Genomic DNA, 19,474 nt, shown 5'->3' with positions numbered 1-19,474 from the left:
TAAGCATGGCTCAAGTGCTCAGAAGTTATCTCCCACAATCAAGCCAAGGACCAGTCCTGAAGACAAGCCTTTCTTTGCAGTGTACAATGACCTTGTGAAGTAGATATAGGAAGTCTTTTAAAAATCTCTGACTTTAAAGGTCTTCCATAATTATTCCCAATTCAAACTTCATCTTTCATACTTCATCTTTCTGCTTTCTAATATAAATTCAGTCAAATTAATCTCTTTGCTGTCTCCTGAATACTCCATCTTCGTTCTTATTTGAATGCTCCTTTCCTTCTCTCTGTCATGGTCCAATATATTTGGCTCTTTTTTTGTGAGGCAAACATGATAACCACTACACTATAGCAACCTGATTGCCTCTTTTTTGAAACCTTCCTTTCTAGCTCTAACCCATACTGATTTCTCCCTTTTATAGTTTTTTGCAAATATGATGCCTAATAATTATATAATTTAGCAGTCAGTTATATTGATCAGCATCATGCATTTTATTTATATAGCCATATTCATTCACTGTCTACTGTGAAGTTTGATATCCCCAACTTGACTGGCAATTTTATGTAGTTGGCCCTGTTTTTTTGTCTCTTGTTGTCTATTGTACTGTATGAATTACTATTGTGGTCATCCATTCTTGTTAGTGATTTTCTTATTATCTCTGTAGGTCACTGTAATTGTAGTATGGAAATTTTATGACTGAATTCAGGCTAGTCAGAACACCAAACATCTTTAAAAAAAAGAGAAGAAACTTTGTAAATGGTTCTGTTGGAATATTATAATAGGTACAGGTCGACCATTTCTTTGATTAATATACCATGTCTTATAATATTAGTTAAATTAACTATATTTGCAATAACTTTTTAGACTAATTTTTTGGTCTTCTATATTTCATAATTCTCATAAAAAATGAAAATATTTTCTTGGAGGAAATAGTGTACTTTGAGAAACTCATTAGTAACTACCATATTAAAATGTTTATATATTTAAAACAGCAATTTTACATTGCATAAAGATGATTTAACTGCTCCAGGTATTTTGTCCATAATATTGCATATTTAAAAAAGAAAATGTAGATTTCTGTAAATCTCCCTTTTTTCTTTCTTACATTGGCATCATTTATTTTATCATTAGAATAACAGGTAATAATAAAAGACACCAAAATGTTTTGTTTTGTATTACTATCATTAGGAGACAGGGTCTTTCTCACAAATAGCTTACCTCGTCTTCTCTTGTTACTCTTTTTCCTTCTTAACTCTTGTATATCCATTTCTTTTCTCTAACTCTGTTTTATCAACTTTTCCATTTATTTATTGTACATACCCAACTCTATTCTAGAATAGATTTAAGATGACTTTATGCTCTTTTTTATTATCCCCATTTACTTCAGTCTCCTGTTGTAAACTGCCCCCCCCGCCAAAAAAAAGCCTATGTGAGTATGATTTGTTCTTTAACTATTTTCCTGATTGACTATTTTTTTTTTGTGGTATAGCTGATTTACAATATTACATTATTTTCAGGTGTTCAACATGATGATTCAAAATTTTTATAGATTATGCTCCATTTAACATTATAAAATGTTGGCTCTATTCCCGGTGTTGGACAATATATCCTTATAGCTTATTTATTCTATATGTAGTACTTTGTACTTCTTAATCTCCTACCCCTATCTTGCACCTCCCCCCTTTTCTCTCCCCACTGGTAACCACTAGTTTGTTCTTTTTTTTTTTTAAATTTATTTATTTTTAGCTGCGTTGGGTCTTCATTGTTGCTAGTTTGTTCTTTGTATCTGCAAGTCTGTTTTTGTTTTGTTATATTCACTAGTTTGTTTTATTTTTTAGATTCCACGTATAAGTGATAACATACAGTATGTATCTTTCTCTGTCTGACTTATTTCACTAAGCATAATACCCTCCCTGTCCATCCATGTTGTTGCAAATGGCAAAATTTTCATTCTTTGTTATGGTTAAGTAGTATTCCATTGTATATATATATACCACATCTTCTTTATCCATTCATCTATTGATGGACACTTAGATTGCTTCCATATCTTGGCTCTTGTAAATAATACTGCTATGAACATTGGGGGGTACATGTATCTTTTTGAATTAGTGTTTGCATTTTCTTCAGATATATACCCAAGACTGAAATTGCTGGATTATATGGTAGTTTGTGGGGTTTTTTTAGGCCACATCGTGCCAAATGTGGGATCTTAGTTCCCCGACCAGGGATCAAACCTGTGCCCCCTGCATTGGGAGTGCAGAATCTTAACCACTGGACTGCAAGGGAAGTCCCTATTTTTAGGGGGTTTTTTTGTTTTGTTTTATTTTTTTAATTTATTTTAGGCTGCCTTGGGTCTTCGTTGCTGCATGCGGGCTTTCTCTAGTTGTGGTGAGCGGGGGCTACTCTTCGTTGCAGTGCGCAGGCTTCTCATTGCGGTGGCTTCTCTTGTTGCAGAGCACGGGCTCTAGGTGCACAGGCTTCAGTAGTTGTGGCACACGCGCGGGCTTAGTAGTTGTGGCTCGTGAGGTCTAGAGCGCAGGCTCAGTAGTTGTGGCGCACAGGCTTAGTTGCTCCACGGCATGTGGGATCTTCCAGGACCAGGGCTTGAACCCGTGTCCCCTGCATTGGCAGGCAGATTCTTAACCACTGTGCCACCAGGGAAGCCCTATTTTTAGTTTTTAGGGTTTTTAATTAATTAATTTATTTTGTTTTATTTATTTTTGGCTGTGTTGAGTCTTCGTTGGCTGCACACAGGCTTTCTCTAGTTGTGGTAAGTGGGGGCTACTCTTCATTGTGGTGCACAGGCTTCTCATTGTGGCTTGTTGTGGAGCACAGGCTCTAGGCGCACGAGCTTCAGTAGTTGCAGCATGCTGGCTCAGTAATTGTGGCTCGTGGGCTCTAGAGTGCAGGCTCAGTAGTTGTGGCACACAGGCTTAGTTGCTCCATGGCATGTGGGATCTTCCCGGACCAGGGCTCGAACCCATGTCCCCTGCATTGGCACGTGGATTCTTAACCACTGTGCCATCAGGAAGCCCTATTTTTAGTTTTTTAAGGAAGTCCCATGCTGTTTTCCACAGTGGCTGCACCAATTTACATTCCCACCAACAGTGCACAACAATTCCCTTTTCTCCACACCCTTTCCAGCATTTATTATTTATAGACTTTTTGATAGACATTCTGATTGGTATGAGGTAATACCTCATTGTGGTTTTGATTTACATTTCTCTAATAATTAGCGTTGTTGAGCATCTTTTCATGTGCCTGTTGGCCATCTGTATGTATTCTTTGGAAAAATGTTTATTCAGCCCACTTTTTAATCAGGTTGTTTGTGTTTTTGATATTGAGTTGTAAGCTGTTTATATATTTTGATATTTCCTGAATGACTCTTTACACAGCAATTAGAAATATATTGGTCTGATGATGTGGTGAGCCATCTGTAGAATTGACCAGTACCTCCATAATTCTTTCTCTTTGTACTTAACTTTTCTTTCCAAGCAGAGGAAGTTTGTCTCATTGCAATGTGAATTTTAAAAATATAATTAGAAAAATTTTAAACCTATCATAGAAAGTGTTTATAATTTCTAAAAAAGTCTTAAATTCTTACATCATCAGTAAGTTAATGTTATTCATATTTTAGGGATTTACTAAAATTTACTTTTTTGCCACTTCAGTGTCAAAATAGAGTTTAACTTGTGTTGTGAGTCACACCTTAGTTTGCCTAGTATTTTTATTTTCAATGTCCCTTTGTTGAATATTGTTGAATAGCTTTCTACAGTAGGTGTTATGTCTGTTGCTCTTCTTGATTTCTAATTGCTATGAATGTGTATAATATAACAGCCTCATGTTGGTCAACTTTCTTCAGCTTCCTCTGTCATTGACTTTTAGAAATATGGCTCAGGAAATGAGAAAGAATAAATCAGAATTACTTGGGATGTTTTTCAAAACACATACCACTAGGGATTCTGATAGTTTACTCTCTTTGCCATCCCTCCTTGGAAATCCATGACTATAGTGAATCACTGTTAGTGAAGAAACTTAAAATAGCCCTCCAATATGTTAGTTTGTCTTATTTTCCAAAAAGAAACTAGCCTACACAGTAATCATTTATTCTGATAAGAAAAGTTATCAAAATTGTTCGTGGAAAGTGATATTTCACAAAGCAGTAAATGACTACAGATTTCAAATATGTATTGTATCTAGTAATAAAATTATTTATTCTTCTCCTAAAGTGTTAAATTAGACAAATACTTCTATCAGAGAAGTTGTTGGTTATTAGGAAAACAATTCTGAAAATTGTACCCTTTTCTTTAAGAAAACATTCAAACCTTAAGCAGCAAGTACTGGAATTAACACAAAAGAGAAATTCTTAAATAAAATTATTTTCGGTTTTCATTCTTATTTCCTTTTATCTTGGATAACCTTCAGAAAGTATATCCTTTTTTTATAACCAGTATCCTGAAAATTGCCAGGTTTCACTTGTCTACTTTCTGGTCTACCTCCAGTATAGGTCCCTTCTTTTCTTCTCTCTTCACTCTTGAATTAATCCTCTACCTACTTCACAGGCCGATTCTTTGATGAGAATGAATCCCCTGTTGATCCGCAGCATGGCTCTAAACTGGCGGATTATAATGGGGATGATGGTAACGTAGGTGAGTATGAGGCAGACAAGCAGGCTGAGCTGGCTTACAATGAGGAAGAAGATGGTGATGGTGGAGAGGAAGACGTCCAAGGTGAGCGTGGGCCTGGCCTCCATGCTGTGACCGTGAAACCCACCTCTAAGTTTTTTGGTTGAATTTGTGTAGAATTTTCCCCACTTAATAGCAGTACAGTCTTTTTTTTTTTTTTTTTTTTTTTTTTTTTGTGGTGTGCGGGCCTCCCTCTGCTGTGGCCTCTCCCGTTGCGGAGCACAGGCTCCGGACGCGCAGGTTCGGCAGCCATGGCTCACGGGCCCAGCCGCTCCGCGGCATGTGGGATCTTCCCAGACCGGGGCGCGAACCCGGTTCCCCTGCATCGGCAGGCGGACGCGCAACCACTGCGCCACCAGGGAAGCCCCACTGCGCCACCAGGGAAGCCCATCAGCAGTACAGTCTTAATACAGAGAGGTTCTGTGCAGTTTTTCAATTGTATTTTGAAAACAATTTTATGACAGTGATATTTGTAGACCTTTAAATAAATCATTTTAATTTTTTTCATTTTTAGTTATTATGTGATATGTATTAGTGTTTATAGTTACAATTTGAAACTCAGACTCTTCAGAAATTTTAGAATTAAATTGTTTAAAATGGCTCTAGACTTTACCTAAGGCAAATACTCCCAGAAAAAAATCTTTTCCAATTTCTCATCTGAAAGCATTTCATCATTCTAAGTACAGATATTAACCAGACAGCCACAAAGGGAATGGTCTCGTCCACACTGAAGATAAGATTACTTCACTAATGATTCAGCATAGGAAGGCTGTTTTTGAAATTTGTTCTGAGAGGCTTAAAATTTATACTAAACAATCAGTTTGTGAAGATTTGTCTGTTTTGTGTTTAATACACAGATTCAACATATTTTCCTTGTTAACTGTGTTCCTTCTGAACTTTTAACTTAGAGAAAGTTCAGAATCTACTTGTGTGCATGCACCCCTACCCACGCATGCATATCAGAGTATGTTGCTTTATTGCAAGTTCTTAGGCCTGTTTTCTGCCTGCTTATATCGTAGCATTTATGGAGCTTTTTCTCTTTTCTATAAAAATTGATTATGAACTTAATGTGTGAAGTATTCAAGTTTATAATACGTTGCATGAAATATTTTTCAATGTAACCTGTCTTGATTTCTTCCTTAACTCTTTTTAAAGTAATTAAGTTTTATTTAGGTTCCTGACAAGAATTGTTTCTGTAAAACTCAGAAGAAAATATAGTTGTCCTAGAATACTACATAGTTAATAGAAAAAGGAAAACTAGAGACTCTGACTTCCACCTAGGCATTATTTTGTTAGTACATTCTAGTTTGGGAAGAATGGTTATTGGATTAGAAAGAGATTAATAAATGCTAGGAGTTATATATGGATATGTTAATGAGAAATTTTCAAACACATTTTGGTATCAATGAAAAAATTGTACTCATCCATTTTTCTACAATCTCATCCATTTTTCATAAATCTTACCATTTCTTTCTCATTGCTTTTGTAATTTGTTTGGATTATATTTATTTGCAATTATTTATAACTTAGTTTTAAGGCTTTTTCATGCATGTATTTCATATCATCAATTAGATTGTAAGCTCTTGGAGGGCAGGAATTTTCCTTTATTTTGCTTCTATTTTGTTTGCATCCTTTTCTGCCTTCATATTCAGCCCCCACCCCCACAGTAGTCCTTAGCGTATCTAGGGCCCTTGATAAATACTGTTAACTGATCATTTTATGCCTTTCTCATTGAGTTTTTATTCTTACAACTGTGACTAGGTTAATAACCCATTAACTTCTGGTCTTATAATCTTGCTTGGTTTACACTTTAAACATTCTCTGTTTTTCTTTCATAGAAGCTTCTATCATCTCATTGTATAATATTGAGGGTTTTATTAGAACAATTAATTTCAGTGATATTGAAAATTATTTCTTATATTTTGGCTATCTTAATATTGATGACTTTTATCACAAAATTCTCATTTGATATTTTTATGATTTTTATCCATAATAGACACATTTATCTTCAGTGCCTTCTCTCTCTTTCCTATGCTCTTCTCCCTCTCCCACCCCTAGTTCTCATTGCCACTTTCTACTTTAGGTCCCCAGCACCCTCATGCAACCCCTCCTTTTCCTTTCACAAGAGAATAAATCCATTGATTCTAAGGAATATAAGGAAATGACCTAAGATGATATTCTCAATGAAGTAGGGAGGGGATGGTTAAATTTGGGGGTTTCCACATTTGCAAGTTAATCTTACTTGAGCTGGAGGTTGCCATTTAACATTTTTTATCCCATTTTGAGGTTCACTAGATGATAGCAGCAGGATAGTGCAGCTACCAAGGGACTCCTTTATCATAGGGAACAGAAAGCTATAAGAACATCTGCTCCAGCAAATACAGAGAGAGAAGTTTGGGTGAACTGACTAAAAAGGAATACTGGAGACTTGGATATTTAATACCAAATAATTTTAAACATGTTTTCAGAGATTCTTTAGGTATAGTATTAACTGTCTAAAAAGTGGGGAGGGGGCTTCCCTGGTGTTGCAGTGATTGAGAGCCCGCCTGCTGATGCAGGGGACACGGGTTCGTGCCCCGGTCCGGGAAGATCCCACGTGCCACGGAGCAGCTGGGCCCGTGAGCCATGGCCACTGGGCCTGCGCGTCCGGAGCCTGTGCTCCGCAACGGGAGAGGCCACGACAGTGTGCTCCGCAACGGGAGAGGCCACACCAGGGGAGGGCCCCCGTACCGAAAAAAAAAAAAAAAAAAAAAAAAGTGGGGAGGGAGAATTATGGTTCTTCCCTAGTTTATCAACAATATGTATTCCAAATGTTTATTATTAAGTTAGAGTATTTAAAAGCATTTCTTCATAGCTTCAGTGTAAAAATAATGGTTGGGTTCCTAGGTCAATTTGCACTTGCAGTGACAGCAGGCAGTAGAGTGGAAAAAACCATTAGCCTTAGAATTAGGAGACCAGCTGTGTATTGCTTTTCTAGTCACTTATACTCTCCGGGCCACCATTTCTTCATCTGTAATGTAAGGGTGTTGAATGAGAATACATAGATGATCCTTCTTAGTTCTAAAATTTTGTGGTCACATTCATAGTGGATTCACTGTAACACAAGTATTAGGGACAAATGTGTTTCATATTTCAGCATGCCTAAAATAACATCTTCCCCCAAACCCTAGAAAGAAAAGTGGAAACTTTATGCTCCCATTGAAACTCTGCAGCCAGAGATTTCAAAAATTGAAGCATGCACTTCAGAAGCACTTTAATGTTTCCACCAGTAGGGGCTCTGCTCTGCTCTCCCTGCTATTAGAAGCAGTTGTGTTTTTTTGTTTTGTTTTGTTTTTTCTCAAGCTGTTAGGTCCCTAGTATTAGACATTCCAGCTGCAGGACTGAGGTTCTAGCTTCAGCTAAAGACACTGACTTTGGTCTCCGAAATTCTGGATTATGAAATGGAGGCTTTGACAGCATCTCTGCCAATAGGGAGTTAAAGCATTCCAGCTTTATCTCTGATGCCTGTTTGTGCATATTGATCATTTGGGTCAGTACTGCCTGCAGCGTGTTTTCTGTAGAATTAAGTGAAGCCTGTTTTTCCTGTGTTTACAATCCTGGTTTATTTTGATTTTTAATTCCTGGTTTCCTGAAGCATCCTAAAAGAAATATTATTTTATTTACATTGGTGTAAACATTTTTTCCCTGACTTCTGCTAGTGATCCAATGAAAAGGTTAACTAAAAGATTAAGTCTGGAAACACTACACATCTGATAGGTATATCTTTTAATTCATTCTTTATTATAAAAAGGATATGGATGTTTACAAATTCCCTTTACTCTTATCTTTAATCCCATAGGAGTTCCAAGTTTGTTTAATAGAATATGAAATGCACATTACTAAGTATATCTATGGAAGGAAGTTTAGCATGGTGCCTAAGTGCCTCGATTCTGGAGCCAGACTGCCTAGATTTTAATCCTAGCTCCACCACTTACTAGCTCTGTGACCTTGTGAATTACCTATACCGCTATGCCTTGAAATCCTCATCTGTAAAATAGGGATAAATATAGTTACCTAACTCAACAATTGTTATGTGGATTATATGATTTAAATATTTATTCAGCACTTAGAACAGGATCTTTCACACTGTAAGCACTGTGTAAATGTTGAATAAAATAATTTTTTTTAAAGTAAAAGTATAGAGTTTTTTCCCTCGGTTGCCTGCCTTAGAGGACAATTGCACTTTGGCCTGTGGATTAATTTATACATTTTAATGGAGGCTCACTGCCTTATTTCCCCAAGGCATTCTTGCTTGGTAGAGCTTGCTTTATGGAGGTGGTCCTTTCTTGACTTAAGAGGGAATTTAGAAATTATTTGATAAATTATAAATATCTTTATATTTAATAGTCACTTTATGTTGATGAGTTATTTACAGATTTTGCTTCTTTGTAAAATGAAATAAAATATTAGTCCATATAATTATATTTAGTGGCTGTTATTGTATATCGGATTTGGTTAGGTAATTTTGTCATAGATAAATGCAAAGAGGTTGTTGGTAGAAACTTGAATTCTGGTTAGAATAGCTACACTGAAAGTGGACTCTAGTTAATGTAAATGATAGCTCAATGTAAGAAAAAGGGAATCAGAAGTCCTATGAAATTATGAAAAAGCAATGTGAAGGCACCATATTAAAACTTTGCTAAAGAGTATAAATTAATAAAACCAACATACTCCTCCTTATATTTATAGAGGACTTCGGAAGTAAAGACTGCCTTCCTATGCATTAATTTACTTTGAAGTTGGAAAAATAGTTGTTACCCTAGTCTACCGAGAAGGTAATTAGAAGTCTAAAGAGATTTAGGAACTAGATCATGTTTGTTAAGTGCCTGAGCCAGGACTAGGGTTCTGTTTTTCTGTTCCTAGACCTTTGCTGTTATCTTGTTTTCTCTTTACAATTATTTATTTAAAAATCTCAAAAAATAGCATCATTTTTTCCTTTGAATAACTTTCCTGTACATTTCTAGAAATTCTCCTTTATATAGTAGTTTTTCCCACTGCTCCATGCTGACTGTCTTCATTTAATTACTAAAGTCCTAAAAGAAGTGTTTATAGCCATACGGTGAGGTCCCATAACATGGGTCCTAAGGAGAGCTTTCTGGAGAGGTGCCAGTGATTATTTTCCTTTTAAAACCAAGATAATTTTTTAAAGTACGAAGAGTTCTTTGATAAGAGAATGATTAGTATATTTTCGAAATACAAATGTGATTATGGATGTAATTTCAGCCTTTGCACCTAACAGATTTGGGGTTATCATTGCTATTGAATTACAGTGTTAAAAATATGAGATCAATTTGCTAGAATATGAAGAATGATTGCCTGCAATTCTAAAAGAGAATTTCTATAAATTTAATAGGAAAGTTATTGAAAGGTGAGAGAAAGTTGGTTTGTTTGGCATTTCTAATAACTAAATGTAAAGAAGAAATAAGAACACATCATTATGGAAAGTTAATACATAGTACATACACTACATGGTACATACAAATACACGTACAGAGTACATAACACCACATGGCATCTTTCTTGAACAAAATGTTACCATAGAATATACTAGAGAAGCTGAGAGTGGAAAACCTATCAAACCTAAAAGAATAGATTGGAGATAGCTATAGTATACATATGAATTTGGAATCCAACCCTTCTTTAAAATACATACCCAGACAGTTATGATAGTAATACTTCAATCTATCAAAAACGAACCTATTGGGTAATTGTAACTGTGAACCAGAAAGTAACAAAAGTTATTTTTAAGGCTGTGGAGGAGCCAAAAGATGTCATTAAAAACCATGTACTAAAAAGGGAGCCTCTTAAGCTCTAATTAAAATACTAATTTTAATACTCTGAGCAGTCTTATTTCAAAACTTGAAGATAGAAATAACTATAAAATTAGAAAGGAAGAGAAGAATTGTTGTTGATAGTTAAGCTGAGAGTAGTGAAGTGACAGGTGATAGCAAGGAAGGACCCAGAAAAACCTGTCAATAGCCAAATAAGTCGAACTCTGAAGCACTATATGGAGTCGTTTAGTATAGCTACTCAAAGTGACTTTGAGGATGTTAGTGTCTAATAATATTGTGTGATAGTTTTTTTCTTTTCGGTAAAGAAAAGGTTGTTTTTTAACATACTCCACTTAGGAAGTTGCTGGTAAGCTATTTGCAGAATAGCAAAGAAATTCACTAAAACGCTAAATTTGGGGATCATGAGTAACTTTTATTTTTCTTTTATTTTCTAATTTTTACTTGATGACTATGGATTAATTTTACTATTAGAAAAAATGTTTGGTTTTTAAAGGCATGAAAATGTATAAAGAACGATTTCTACCAAAGCTTTAATTTAAAGGACTAACTTTCATCTGTATAGAAATAATATATTTACATAAAAGGATCAATTTCTCAGTGCTTGTGGAATCCTAGAGCTTTGCTAACTATCTAGCTCTACTTCTTTCTTTCATCCTCTTTCTTTTCTTTTCCCTTCTTCCTTTCTTTCTTCTTTCCTTTCTCTCTCCCCCCCTTTCTTCTTTTCTTCCTTCCCTTCTTTGTTTTTTCTCTATCATCAAAAGATTTGTTAAAATTAAGTGATTTTCCAAAACAGTTACAGACTTTTCACTCATTTGCCAAGCAACTAAGAAACAGAACAGCATTTACAGAAGGTGTAAGATAACGAGTAGAAAACTACATTAAGGCTGAGGGGAAAAAAGAAGAGAGAGAGAGATTATTTGATTGGATTTCTGTAAGTGATTTTAAAAATAATATTCTTGATACCTGATTATCTTCCTTACAGATGATGAAGAACAAGAACTTCAAATGGATCCTGCAGACTATGGAAAGCAACGTTTCAATGATGCCCTTTAAGCCGTAAAGGAAAACTTTAGAAAACCTAAAGTGCTGTAAAATGGAATCATTTCTACTTTGTCGATTTTGACTTTTGTTGTAAAGATCAGTTGTATCAGTTGTAAAGATACATTGAGATAGATATAAGGAAAATTTTAAATGAAAGAATGTACCCATGTACATATGTGAACTTTTCATATTGTATTATTAAAGCAGAGACTTTGGGGTTTTGTTACAGTTGAGCCAAAAACAAAGTAAGCAAAACTGTAATCTTTGCATTTAAAGCAAACTAATGTATATTTTACATTTTATTGAGCTAATTCTTTCCACAAATAGACAAACAGGAAAAATGATTGTACAGTTTATATGTTGCACATAGCATAACCACAAAGAGAACAATTATTCAACTGGAAAACTTTTTATACACTAATATATGCTTGTTAGTCCAACAGGTGTTCTGTTCTATCCACCCCTCATCTCATGCTGTTCAAGGAATCATACCTAGAATAGTCGCATGAAAGAGAGGGGAACCTGGACGCCAAACACTGGGCAGCAATGTGCAAAATCACTTCCCTACTCTTTTTATTTTACATGAGTTATGATGTGTTTCGGCAAATAAGCTTTCAGCTAAGGCCTGATGAAAGCTGAGATAACCTGTAAAGATATAACAATATTTATGAGTTATACCTTACTTAGTTCATGAAATCGTGAAATGCATGATTGATTATGTATTTTCAATTTTTATTTTTTCAGGTAACACCAGTACTGTTTAACCATTACTGGCTAAAATTTTTATATTTTCAGAGTTAAAGTTGGTGAAGATATTAATGATTTAAATGCCAGATTCTGAAAGAGGCTAAATCAACCTTGAAATGAATTTGCCATCAGTATTTCAGAGCGTCTCTGGTAGTTTTAGTGATCTTATTTGACTAGACTTTTTCAGAAGTATTAAATAAGCAATTTTAACAGATTTTTATTAATGCACAGATAAGTAGAAGTACAGTGAGATCTACAGCCATTTTATTAAAATAGCTTAAAAGTTTGTAATAAAGATGAAGAACGTTTGTATTTACTTAATATGTTAGTTAAGAACCCATAAACCTCATATTTGCTAGACTTACAAAATTATTTTAAATGCATTTGTCCTTTTTGACACTCTTCAGTAGAACGTGTAAGCTAGCTAATCCTTGTTTTCTGATTGAAAGAACTTTTAAATCTTATCCCCCTCCCCCCAAATAAAAGGTTTTGATCATGAGAAATTTAAGCTTGTTAACTCTGTGTTTCAGAAGGGCTACTGTTAATTGCACATGACCATGAGATGCTTTTTTTTCCCCCCTGTACTCAGGTTCTAGTCAAAATTCAAACTTACAGAGATTTTAAAAAAAAAAGGTTGTTCAATTATTGGAGGTGCAAAAATTCTTAGACTTCAGTTTAAAATTATTTAGCAACCCAGAAAAGATGTAGTGATTTACTAAAATTGTTTTTTCTACCATATCAAAGTTAGTAATTCATGGTTTTGCTGTGAGTAGAGTCAGGCCTATAATGAATATGTATGATAGTTCACAGAATTTTTTTAAGTGGAGTTAAAGGAAATTGATGTACACCTTTGGGAGGTTAGGGTGGGAAGATGAATCTAAAACAAATTCCTAGTAATACTTTATATTTAATACTGTAAAATCTTTACAAATGAAAACCATGAAATTTCCTGCCTTAGTTCCTTTGTCATAAAAACAATCACTTGGTTATATGGTAGCTATTACTTACACAGCAAAATTTCTTCAATTAGCAGTCTAGACATTTTATAAACTGAGAAATCTTGGATCAATTGATGATATTTTTGACTGTATTAACATTTTAGTGCTATAAAATACTATGTGAATCTCTTAAAACTCTGACATTCTACAGTCTGTATTAGACATGCTGGTTTTATAACGTGTTACTTCTGCCTTAAGATTTACGTTTTTTAAATGTATTTTTGCCCTGAATTAAGTGTTAATTTGATGGAAACTCTGCTTTTAAAACCATCACTTACTGGGTTCTAATAAATTAAAAATTAAACTTGTATTACTATTTTGCCGATTCTGATACATATACACACATCACACTCATGTGATGCAAATCGTTAGATTTTAACACTAAAATTTGAGTAAATTTAGAATTCATTTTAAGCTAAGCTAAACTAGAATGGCAGAAATTTTTACACTAGCACTGTTTACTGTAATGCTAGTTTATTCAACAAATTTTGAGTGCTTCCTATGTGCCCAGCGTTGTTCTAGGTAGTAAGAATACTGTAGTAAATAAGGTAGACCAGGTTTCTGTTCTCATGGAGCTTACATTCAAGTGGGAGCAGTCAGACAATATACAGGTAAATACTTGAATCAGATAATTTTAAATAGTGATAAGAGCTATTATAAATAAAACAAAGTTCCAAGGTTCCAAGGTCTATAAAGTTCCAAATAATCAGGTTTTCACATAACTGAAACATTGCAGTTGTGAGGCTAGAGTATCATGAGCAAGGAGAAGAGATATGAGGCTAAAGAGGTATGGAAGGGGTAAGATTAGGGAGAACCTCGTAAGTTTAGGTATTTGTTACTGACCCATAAAGAGAATATGCAGCATATAAAATATACATGGGAAGATGGTTCCAGGAAAAATGTAAATATGACTTCAAAGTCATTTCTCAAACATATACCTTTATTTAAAAAAATAAGATTGTATGACTTTTTGACTTCTCATTTGTATCATCCTGTAACAACAAAATTTGCTAGAATATGAGGGCAGAGAATGTTAAAAATAAAAATAAAAACAAAAACATGAGGGAGGTAGTCACTTCCCATAATGGCTGACCTTGGAAACTTCCGTTCTTTCACATGTCTTACCATATGGATTTAATAAGACAAACAGTGTGACACGAATACATTTCCAAAGTTTAGGTTACTGAGTCTTAACATCACACGTGGGCCATCAACATTCAGTTCTAATTGGACTACATCTAGTTCCTTTTAAAAGACTCTCCTCGCTAAGGGTTCCAAATGAAAATTAAACCAACTATCCCAGAAAAAAAGGGGGAATTTAATGGTCCATGTAAGCAAACTGCATATAGGGCAGGTGTCTCCTGGACTTGAAGACAAATGAAACAAGGACTTGAATGCTGCCAACTTGTTTCACCAACTCTCATTTCTGCTTCCCTCTACCTGTTCTTCATTCTGTCAGACCAGCTCCCCTGCTCAAAGCTCTAACCAAGATTTCTAGCAGGTCATGTTTTCCTAGTTTTGCCACCTGAGGGGCTGCTCCTCTTTCCTTAGTTCCACTTCAAAAAATCTGAGGGAAGGGAGACTTCTGCTTCTGGCTATGATTTAGTAACTTACCTAGCCTTCCTGGATTAGGAGCAACTATAAAACTGGACAAGATATATTAAGCAACTCTTTTCAGGTAGCACAAAACTGAAATTTCTGAGATAAGGGAAACTTAAGCAGTTAAGCCCCACAATCACCCTGCTTCCTGTGGTGTAAAGAGGCTGGAGTGCTAAGCCAGGAAGATAGAGATCACAGTGGGGAGCAGCTGAAATACTGGAAATTATGGGATGGGGCATCAGAGAAGGAAGCAATTCAGAGAAGTGGCCCCAGAAATCCATATAGGGGTCCCCACAAGTCCATGGCTGAGGACAGGCTGTATATAACCATAGCAAAACCACCTGATGCGTACCGAATAGCAGTTGAGACAAACTTGAGAATGGAACAGATACCAGAGGTCAAGCAGTGTTGGCATAAAAACAGTGCTAAGGGACATTGGGTGTCTGGGCCTGCCAAGATGGAAATCTCCTTAACAACTGTGTCATCCAGCTGAAACGCTAGAAAGGTTGCACCTTAGGAGTAAAGACCATGCCCTAGAGTAAGACCTACTGTAGACTGCCCTAACATGCTCTGACACCATTGACATGGGAGACAGAGTATGGAGATCTGAGTCCTGCCAAGTTAGAACTTATGAAACTCCTTTCCACAGATATGAACTAACAAAGCATAAAACCAAGCCTACACTAGTTTAAGGTGACCACTCAGTAACTGAAGTAACTGCTAAAACAAGAATCATCACTTTTCAGAAGAAGATAACACAATTCAGAATTTCTACAAGATATATACAATATCTGGTATTCAATGGAAAACTACTAGAAGTACAAAGACACGAGAAATTGTGATCCATATTTAGAAAAATTGAGATGGCTTTGGTATTAAAAATATGTTCAAAGATTAAATGAAAATATGAGTGAACAGATAGAGAATCTCAGCACAGAAACAAAAGTTACAAAAAATGTAATGGGAATTCTATTGTGTGTGTGTGTGTTTATCTTTTTTTTTTTTTTTTTTTGGCCGCTCAGCTTACAGGAGTTCCCCGACCTTAATGGGAATTCTAGAACTGCCAAGTACTATAACTGAAATGAAAAATTCATTGGATGGGTTTAATAGCAGATTGGAGGTGGCAATAGAATGAACTTAAAGAAATACAAATGTAGTTGTTCTGTAAGTGTTTGGAAATGGAGGGCTGAAATGCTGAGAGACCCCGAAATGTGGATTTGGGATTCATTCTTCAAATATTTGTTAAGTACTCAAGATGCTGTCCACTCCATTCCCTAACACATAAGCCTAAAGAGTCCATCATGAAAGAACATGGATCATGTTTTCAATTACTTATTAAGTAACTTATTAAGTAACTTAATAAGTTATTAAGTTTCTTAATATTAAGTATTATTATTAAGTAACTTAATAACTTATTAAGTAACTGTTCTGAGTAGTGGGGATACAACACTGACAAAGTCACTGCCTTCATGGAGCTTACATGCCAGAGGAGAGATAGATAATTATTTTCTATACTCATAGTGATAAATGCTATGAGAAAAATAGATCTGAATAAATAGTGATGGAAGAGTGCTATTTTAGATAGGATAATTAGGGAGGGCCTTTCTGAAGAGGTGGTGTGAGAACATTTGAATAACCTGTGCAAAACTACTTAATAGAAATAATGCAAGTCACCTATGTAATTTAAAATTTTCTCCACCTTTAAAAAACAGGTGAAATTCTGATATTTAACCAAAAATATTACCATTTCAACATGTAATCAATAGAGAATACTACTGAGATATTTTACATTCTTTCTTTTGTACTAAATCTGAAATCTAGTGTATATTTTGTACTTACAGTACATCTCATTTTGGACACTAAATTGCCACTGAAAATATTTGATTGGTATTTAGAGTTCATCAAACTTATAGTTGAATAAGTATATTTACATACTCAGGTTCCAAGCATACTTAAAATAGACTTTACTTTTTAGGGCAGTTTTAGCTTGACAGAAAAATGGAATAGAAAGCAAAGTCACCACATACCCTATTCCTGCGTGCGCGCGCACACACACACGCGCACACACACACACACATAAACACACAGCTTTCCCCACCAACATCCTGCACCAGTGTAAAATTGTTAATATTCATAAACCAACATTGACTCATCATTATCAGCCAAAGTCCTTAGTTTATGTTAGGATTAACTCTATGGATTTGGACAAATGTATAATGACATGTATCCATCATTATAGTATCATAAGCGTTTCACTGCCCTAAAAATCCCTTATGTTCCTCTTATTCCTCCTCCCTTACCCCTAAACCCCTGGAAACCGCTTATCTTTTCACTGTCTCCAAAGTTTTGAGTTTTCCATAAAGTCATATAATTGGAGTCATACAGTATATATAATTGGAGCCAGTCATACAGTATATAGCCTTTTCAGATTGGCTTCTTTCACTTAGTAATATGCATTTAAGATTTATCCATGTCCTTTCATGGCTTGATAGCTCATTTCTTTTTAGCTGAATAATATTCCATAGTATGGATGTATCACCATTTTTTTACACAGTCACTTACTGAAGGACATCTTGGTTGCTCCAAGTTTTGGCAATTATGAATAAAGCTACTGTAAACATTTGTGTGCAGGTTTTGTGTGGACCTAAGTTTTCAGCTCCTTGTAGTAAAAAACACATAAAATTTACTGTTGCACATTTACATTTAAAATGTTCAATTCAGTGGCATTAAGTAAATTCACAGTGTTGTGCAGCCATCACCACTATCTAGTTCCAGAACTTTTTCATCACCCTAAATGTAAACATTGTTAAGCAGTCACTCAAGTATTAATTTTGAAATTTAAGTTAATTAAAATCAAATAAAATTAAAAATTAACTTCCTCCACCACACTAGCCACATTTCAAGTGCTCAGTAGCCACATGTGGTTAGTGGCTATTGAATAGCACAGGTCTGGGGGAAGAGAATTAGAGGCACAGGAAACAACAAATACAAAGCCCTTTATGCAAAAATACACTTTTTCAAAGAACAGTTAGTTGGCCAATATGACTGGAGTACAAAGAGCAAGAGGTAGGTAATGTAGTCAATGAGGTAGCCAAGTGTCAGCTAATGGTTTTTCATGTCATAGTAAAGACGTTAGATTTTATTTTAAGGGTGATGGAAAATTTATAAAGACTTTTAAAATGATCACTCTGACTACTGTGTTGGAAAGATTGAAGGAGGTTAAAGAATGAAGCAGGAAGAGCTTCCCTAGTGGCGCAGTGGTTGAGAGTCCGCCTGCCGATGCAGGGGACACGGGTTCGTGCCCCGGTCCGGGAAGATCCCACATGCCGCAGAGCGGCTGGGCCCGTGAGCCACGGCCGCTGAGCCTGCGCGTCCGGAGCCTGTCCTGTGCTCCGCAACGGGAAAGTCCGCGACAGGGAGGGGCCCCCGTCCCCCAAAAAAAAAAAAAAAAAAAAGAATGAAGCAGGAAGACTTTAAAGACTGTTACAGGTGAGCGATGTTACAGTATTCCAGGTGAGCGATGATGGTTCTTGAACCAGGGAGGTAGCTGAGGTGATGAAAAGTGTTTAGATTCAGGATATATTTCAAAGGATTAGATTAGTGCATTTACAATGGATTGGATGTTAGACATAAGAAAGAAAAACTGTATTCTGTAAATTGGAGAACACTGAGAAACAGGTTTGAGAGAAAATTTAATTTAGTTTTGACCATGTTATGTTCTAGATGGTCATTGCCATCAAGTGATTGCAAAATTGGAGCTAGATGACAGCTCTGATATTTTAATATTTATTATAAATATTACTTTCTTACAGAATTGCTATAAGAGTGATAAAAAACACATAACTCATAGAGATAGAATTAATTAGAATGGATTCTGAAGTGCACATGCCTTATATATCAGGTAAAAGGTAAATATATATTCCATATATTCTGGAATAAGGGATCTACTGAAAGACTGTTGAAGATTCAAGATACTTGTATTACATTACTTAGTGATTAAATAATAAATAGGGGGCTTCCCTGGTGGCGCCGTGGTTGAGAATCCGCCTGCCGATGCAGGGGACACGGGTTCGTATCCCGGTCTGGGAAGATCCCACATGCCGCGGAGCGGCTGGGCCCGTGAGCCATGGCCGCTGAGCCTGCGCGTCCGGAGCCTGTGCTCCGCAACGGGAAAGGCCACAACAGTGAGAGGCCCACGTACCGCAAAAAATAATAATAATAAATAAATAAATAAGTAAATAGGATTATTTTTAATGTTTTCATATAGCATAGTTTTGAACAGTTTAAACAGATACACGCCCAAAGAAGACATACAGATGGCCAAGAGGCACCTGAAAAGGTGCTCAACATCACTAATTATTAGAGAAATGCAAATCAAAACTACAATGAGTCATCACCTCACACCGGTTAGAATGGGCATCATCAGAAAATCTACAGACAACAAATGCTGGAGAGGGTGTGGAACCCTCTTGCACTGTTAGTGGGAATGTAAATTGATACAGCCACTATGGAGAACAGTATGGAGGTTCCTTAAAAAACTAAAAATAGAATTACCATATGACACAGCAATCCCACT

General features: G+C 35.7%; 1 protein-coding gene across 2 annotated transcripts in view; it reads left to right on the top strand.

The window, feature by feature from the left end:
* Positions 1-13,607, top strand: part of GOLM2 (golgi membrane protein 2) — a 99,187-nt gene extending 85,580 nt beyond the window's left edge. Inside the window, exons 9-10 of one of the 2 annotated variants that reach the window (XM_024118266.3) lie at positions 4,560-4,727; positions 11,496-13,607. In XM_024118266.3, the coding sequence (XP_023974034.1) occupies positions 4,560-4,727; positions 11,496-11,566 (239 nt within the window). In that variant the 3' untranslated portion in view covers positions 11,567-13,607. The remainder of the gene's footprint in view (positions 1-4,559; positions 4,728-11,495) is intronic. The other variant, XM_024118268.3, reaches the window with a different exon arrangement.
* The last annotated feature ends 5,867 nt before the right edge of the window (positions 13,608-19,474 follow it).

This window comes from Physeter macrocephalus, chromosome 11, assembly GCF_002837175.3.
Source record: "Physeter macrocephalus isolate SW-GA chromosome 11, ASM283717v5, whole genome shotgun sequence".
Classification (NCBI taxonomy): domain Eukaryota; kingdom Metazoa; phylum Chordata; class Mammalia; order Artiodactyla; family Physeteridae; genus Physeter; species Physeter macrocephalus.
Note: the sequence above shows the minus strand (reverse complement) of the source record. Positions and strands in the feature narration are given on the sequence as shown.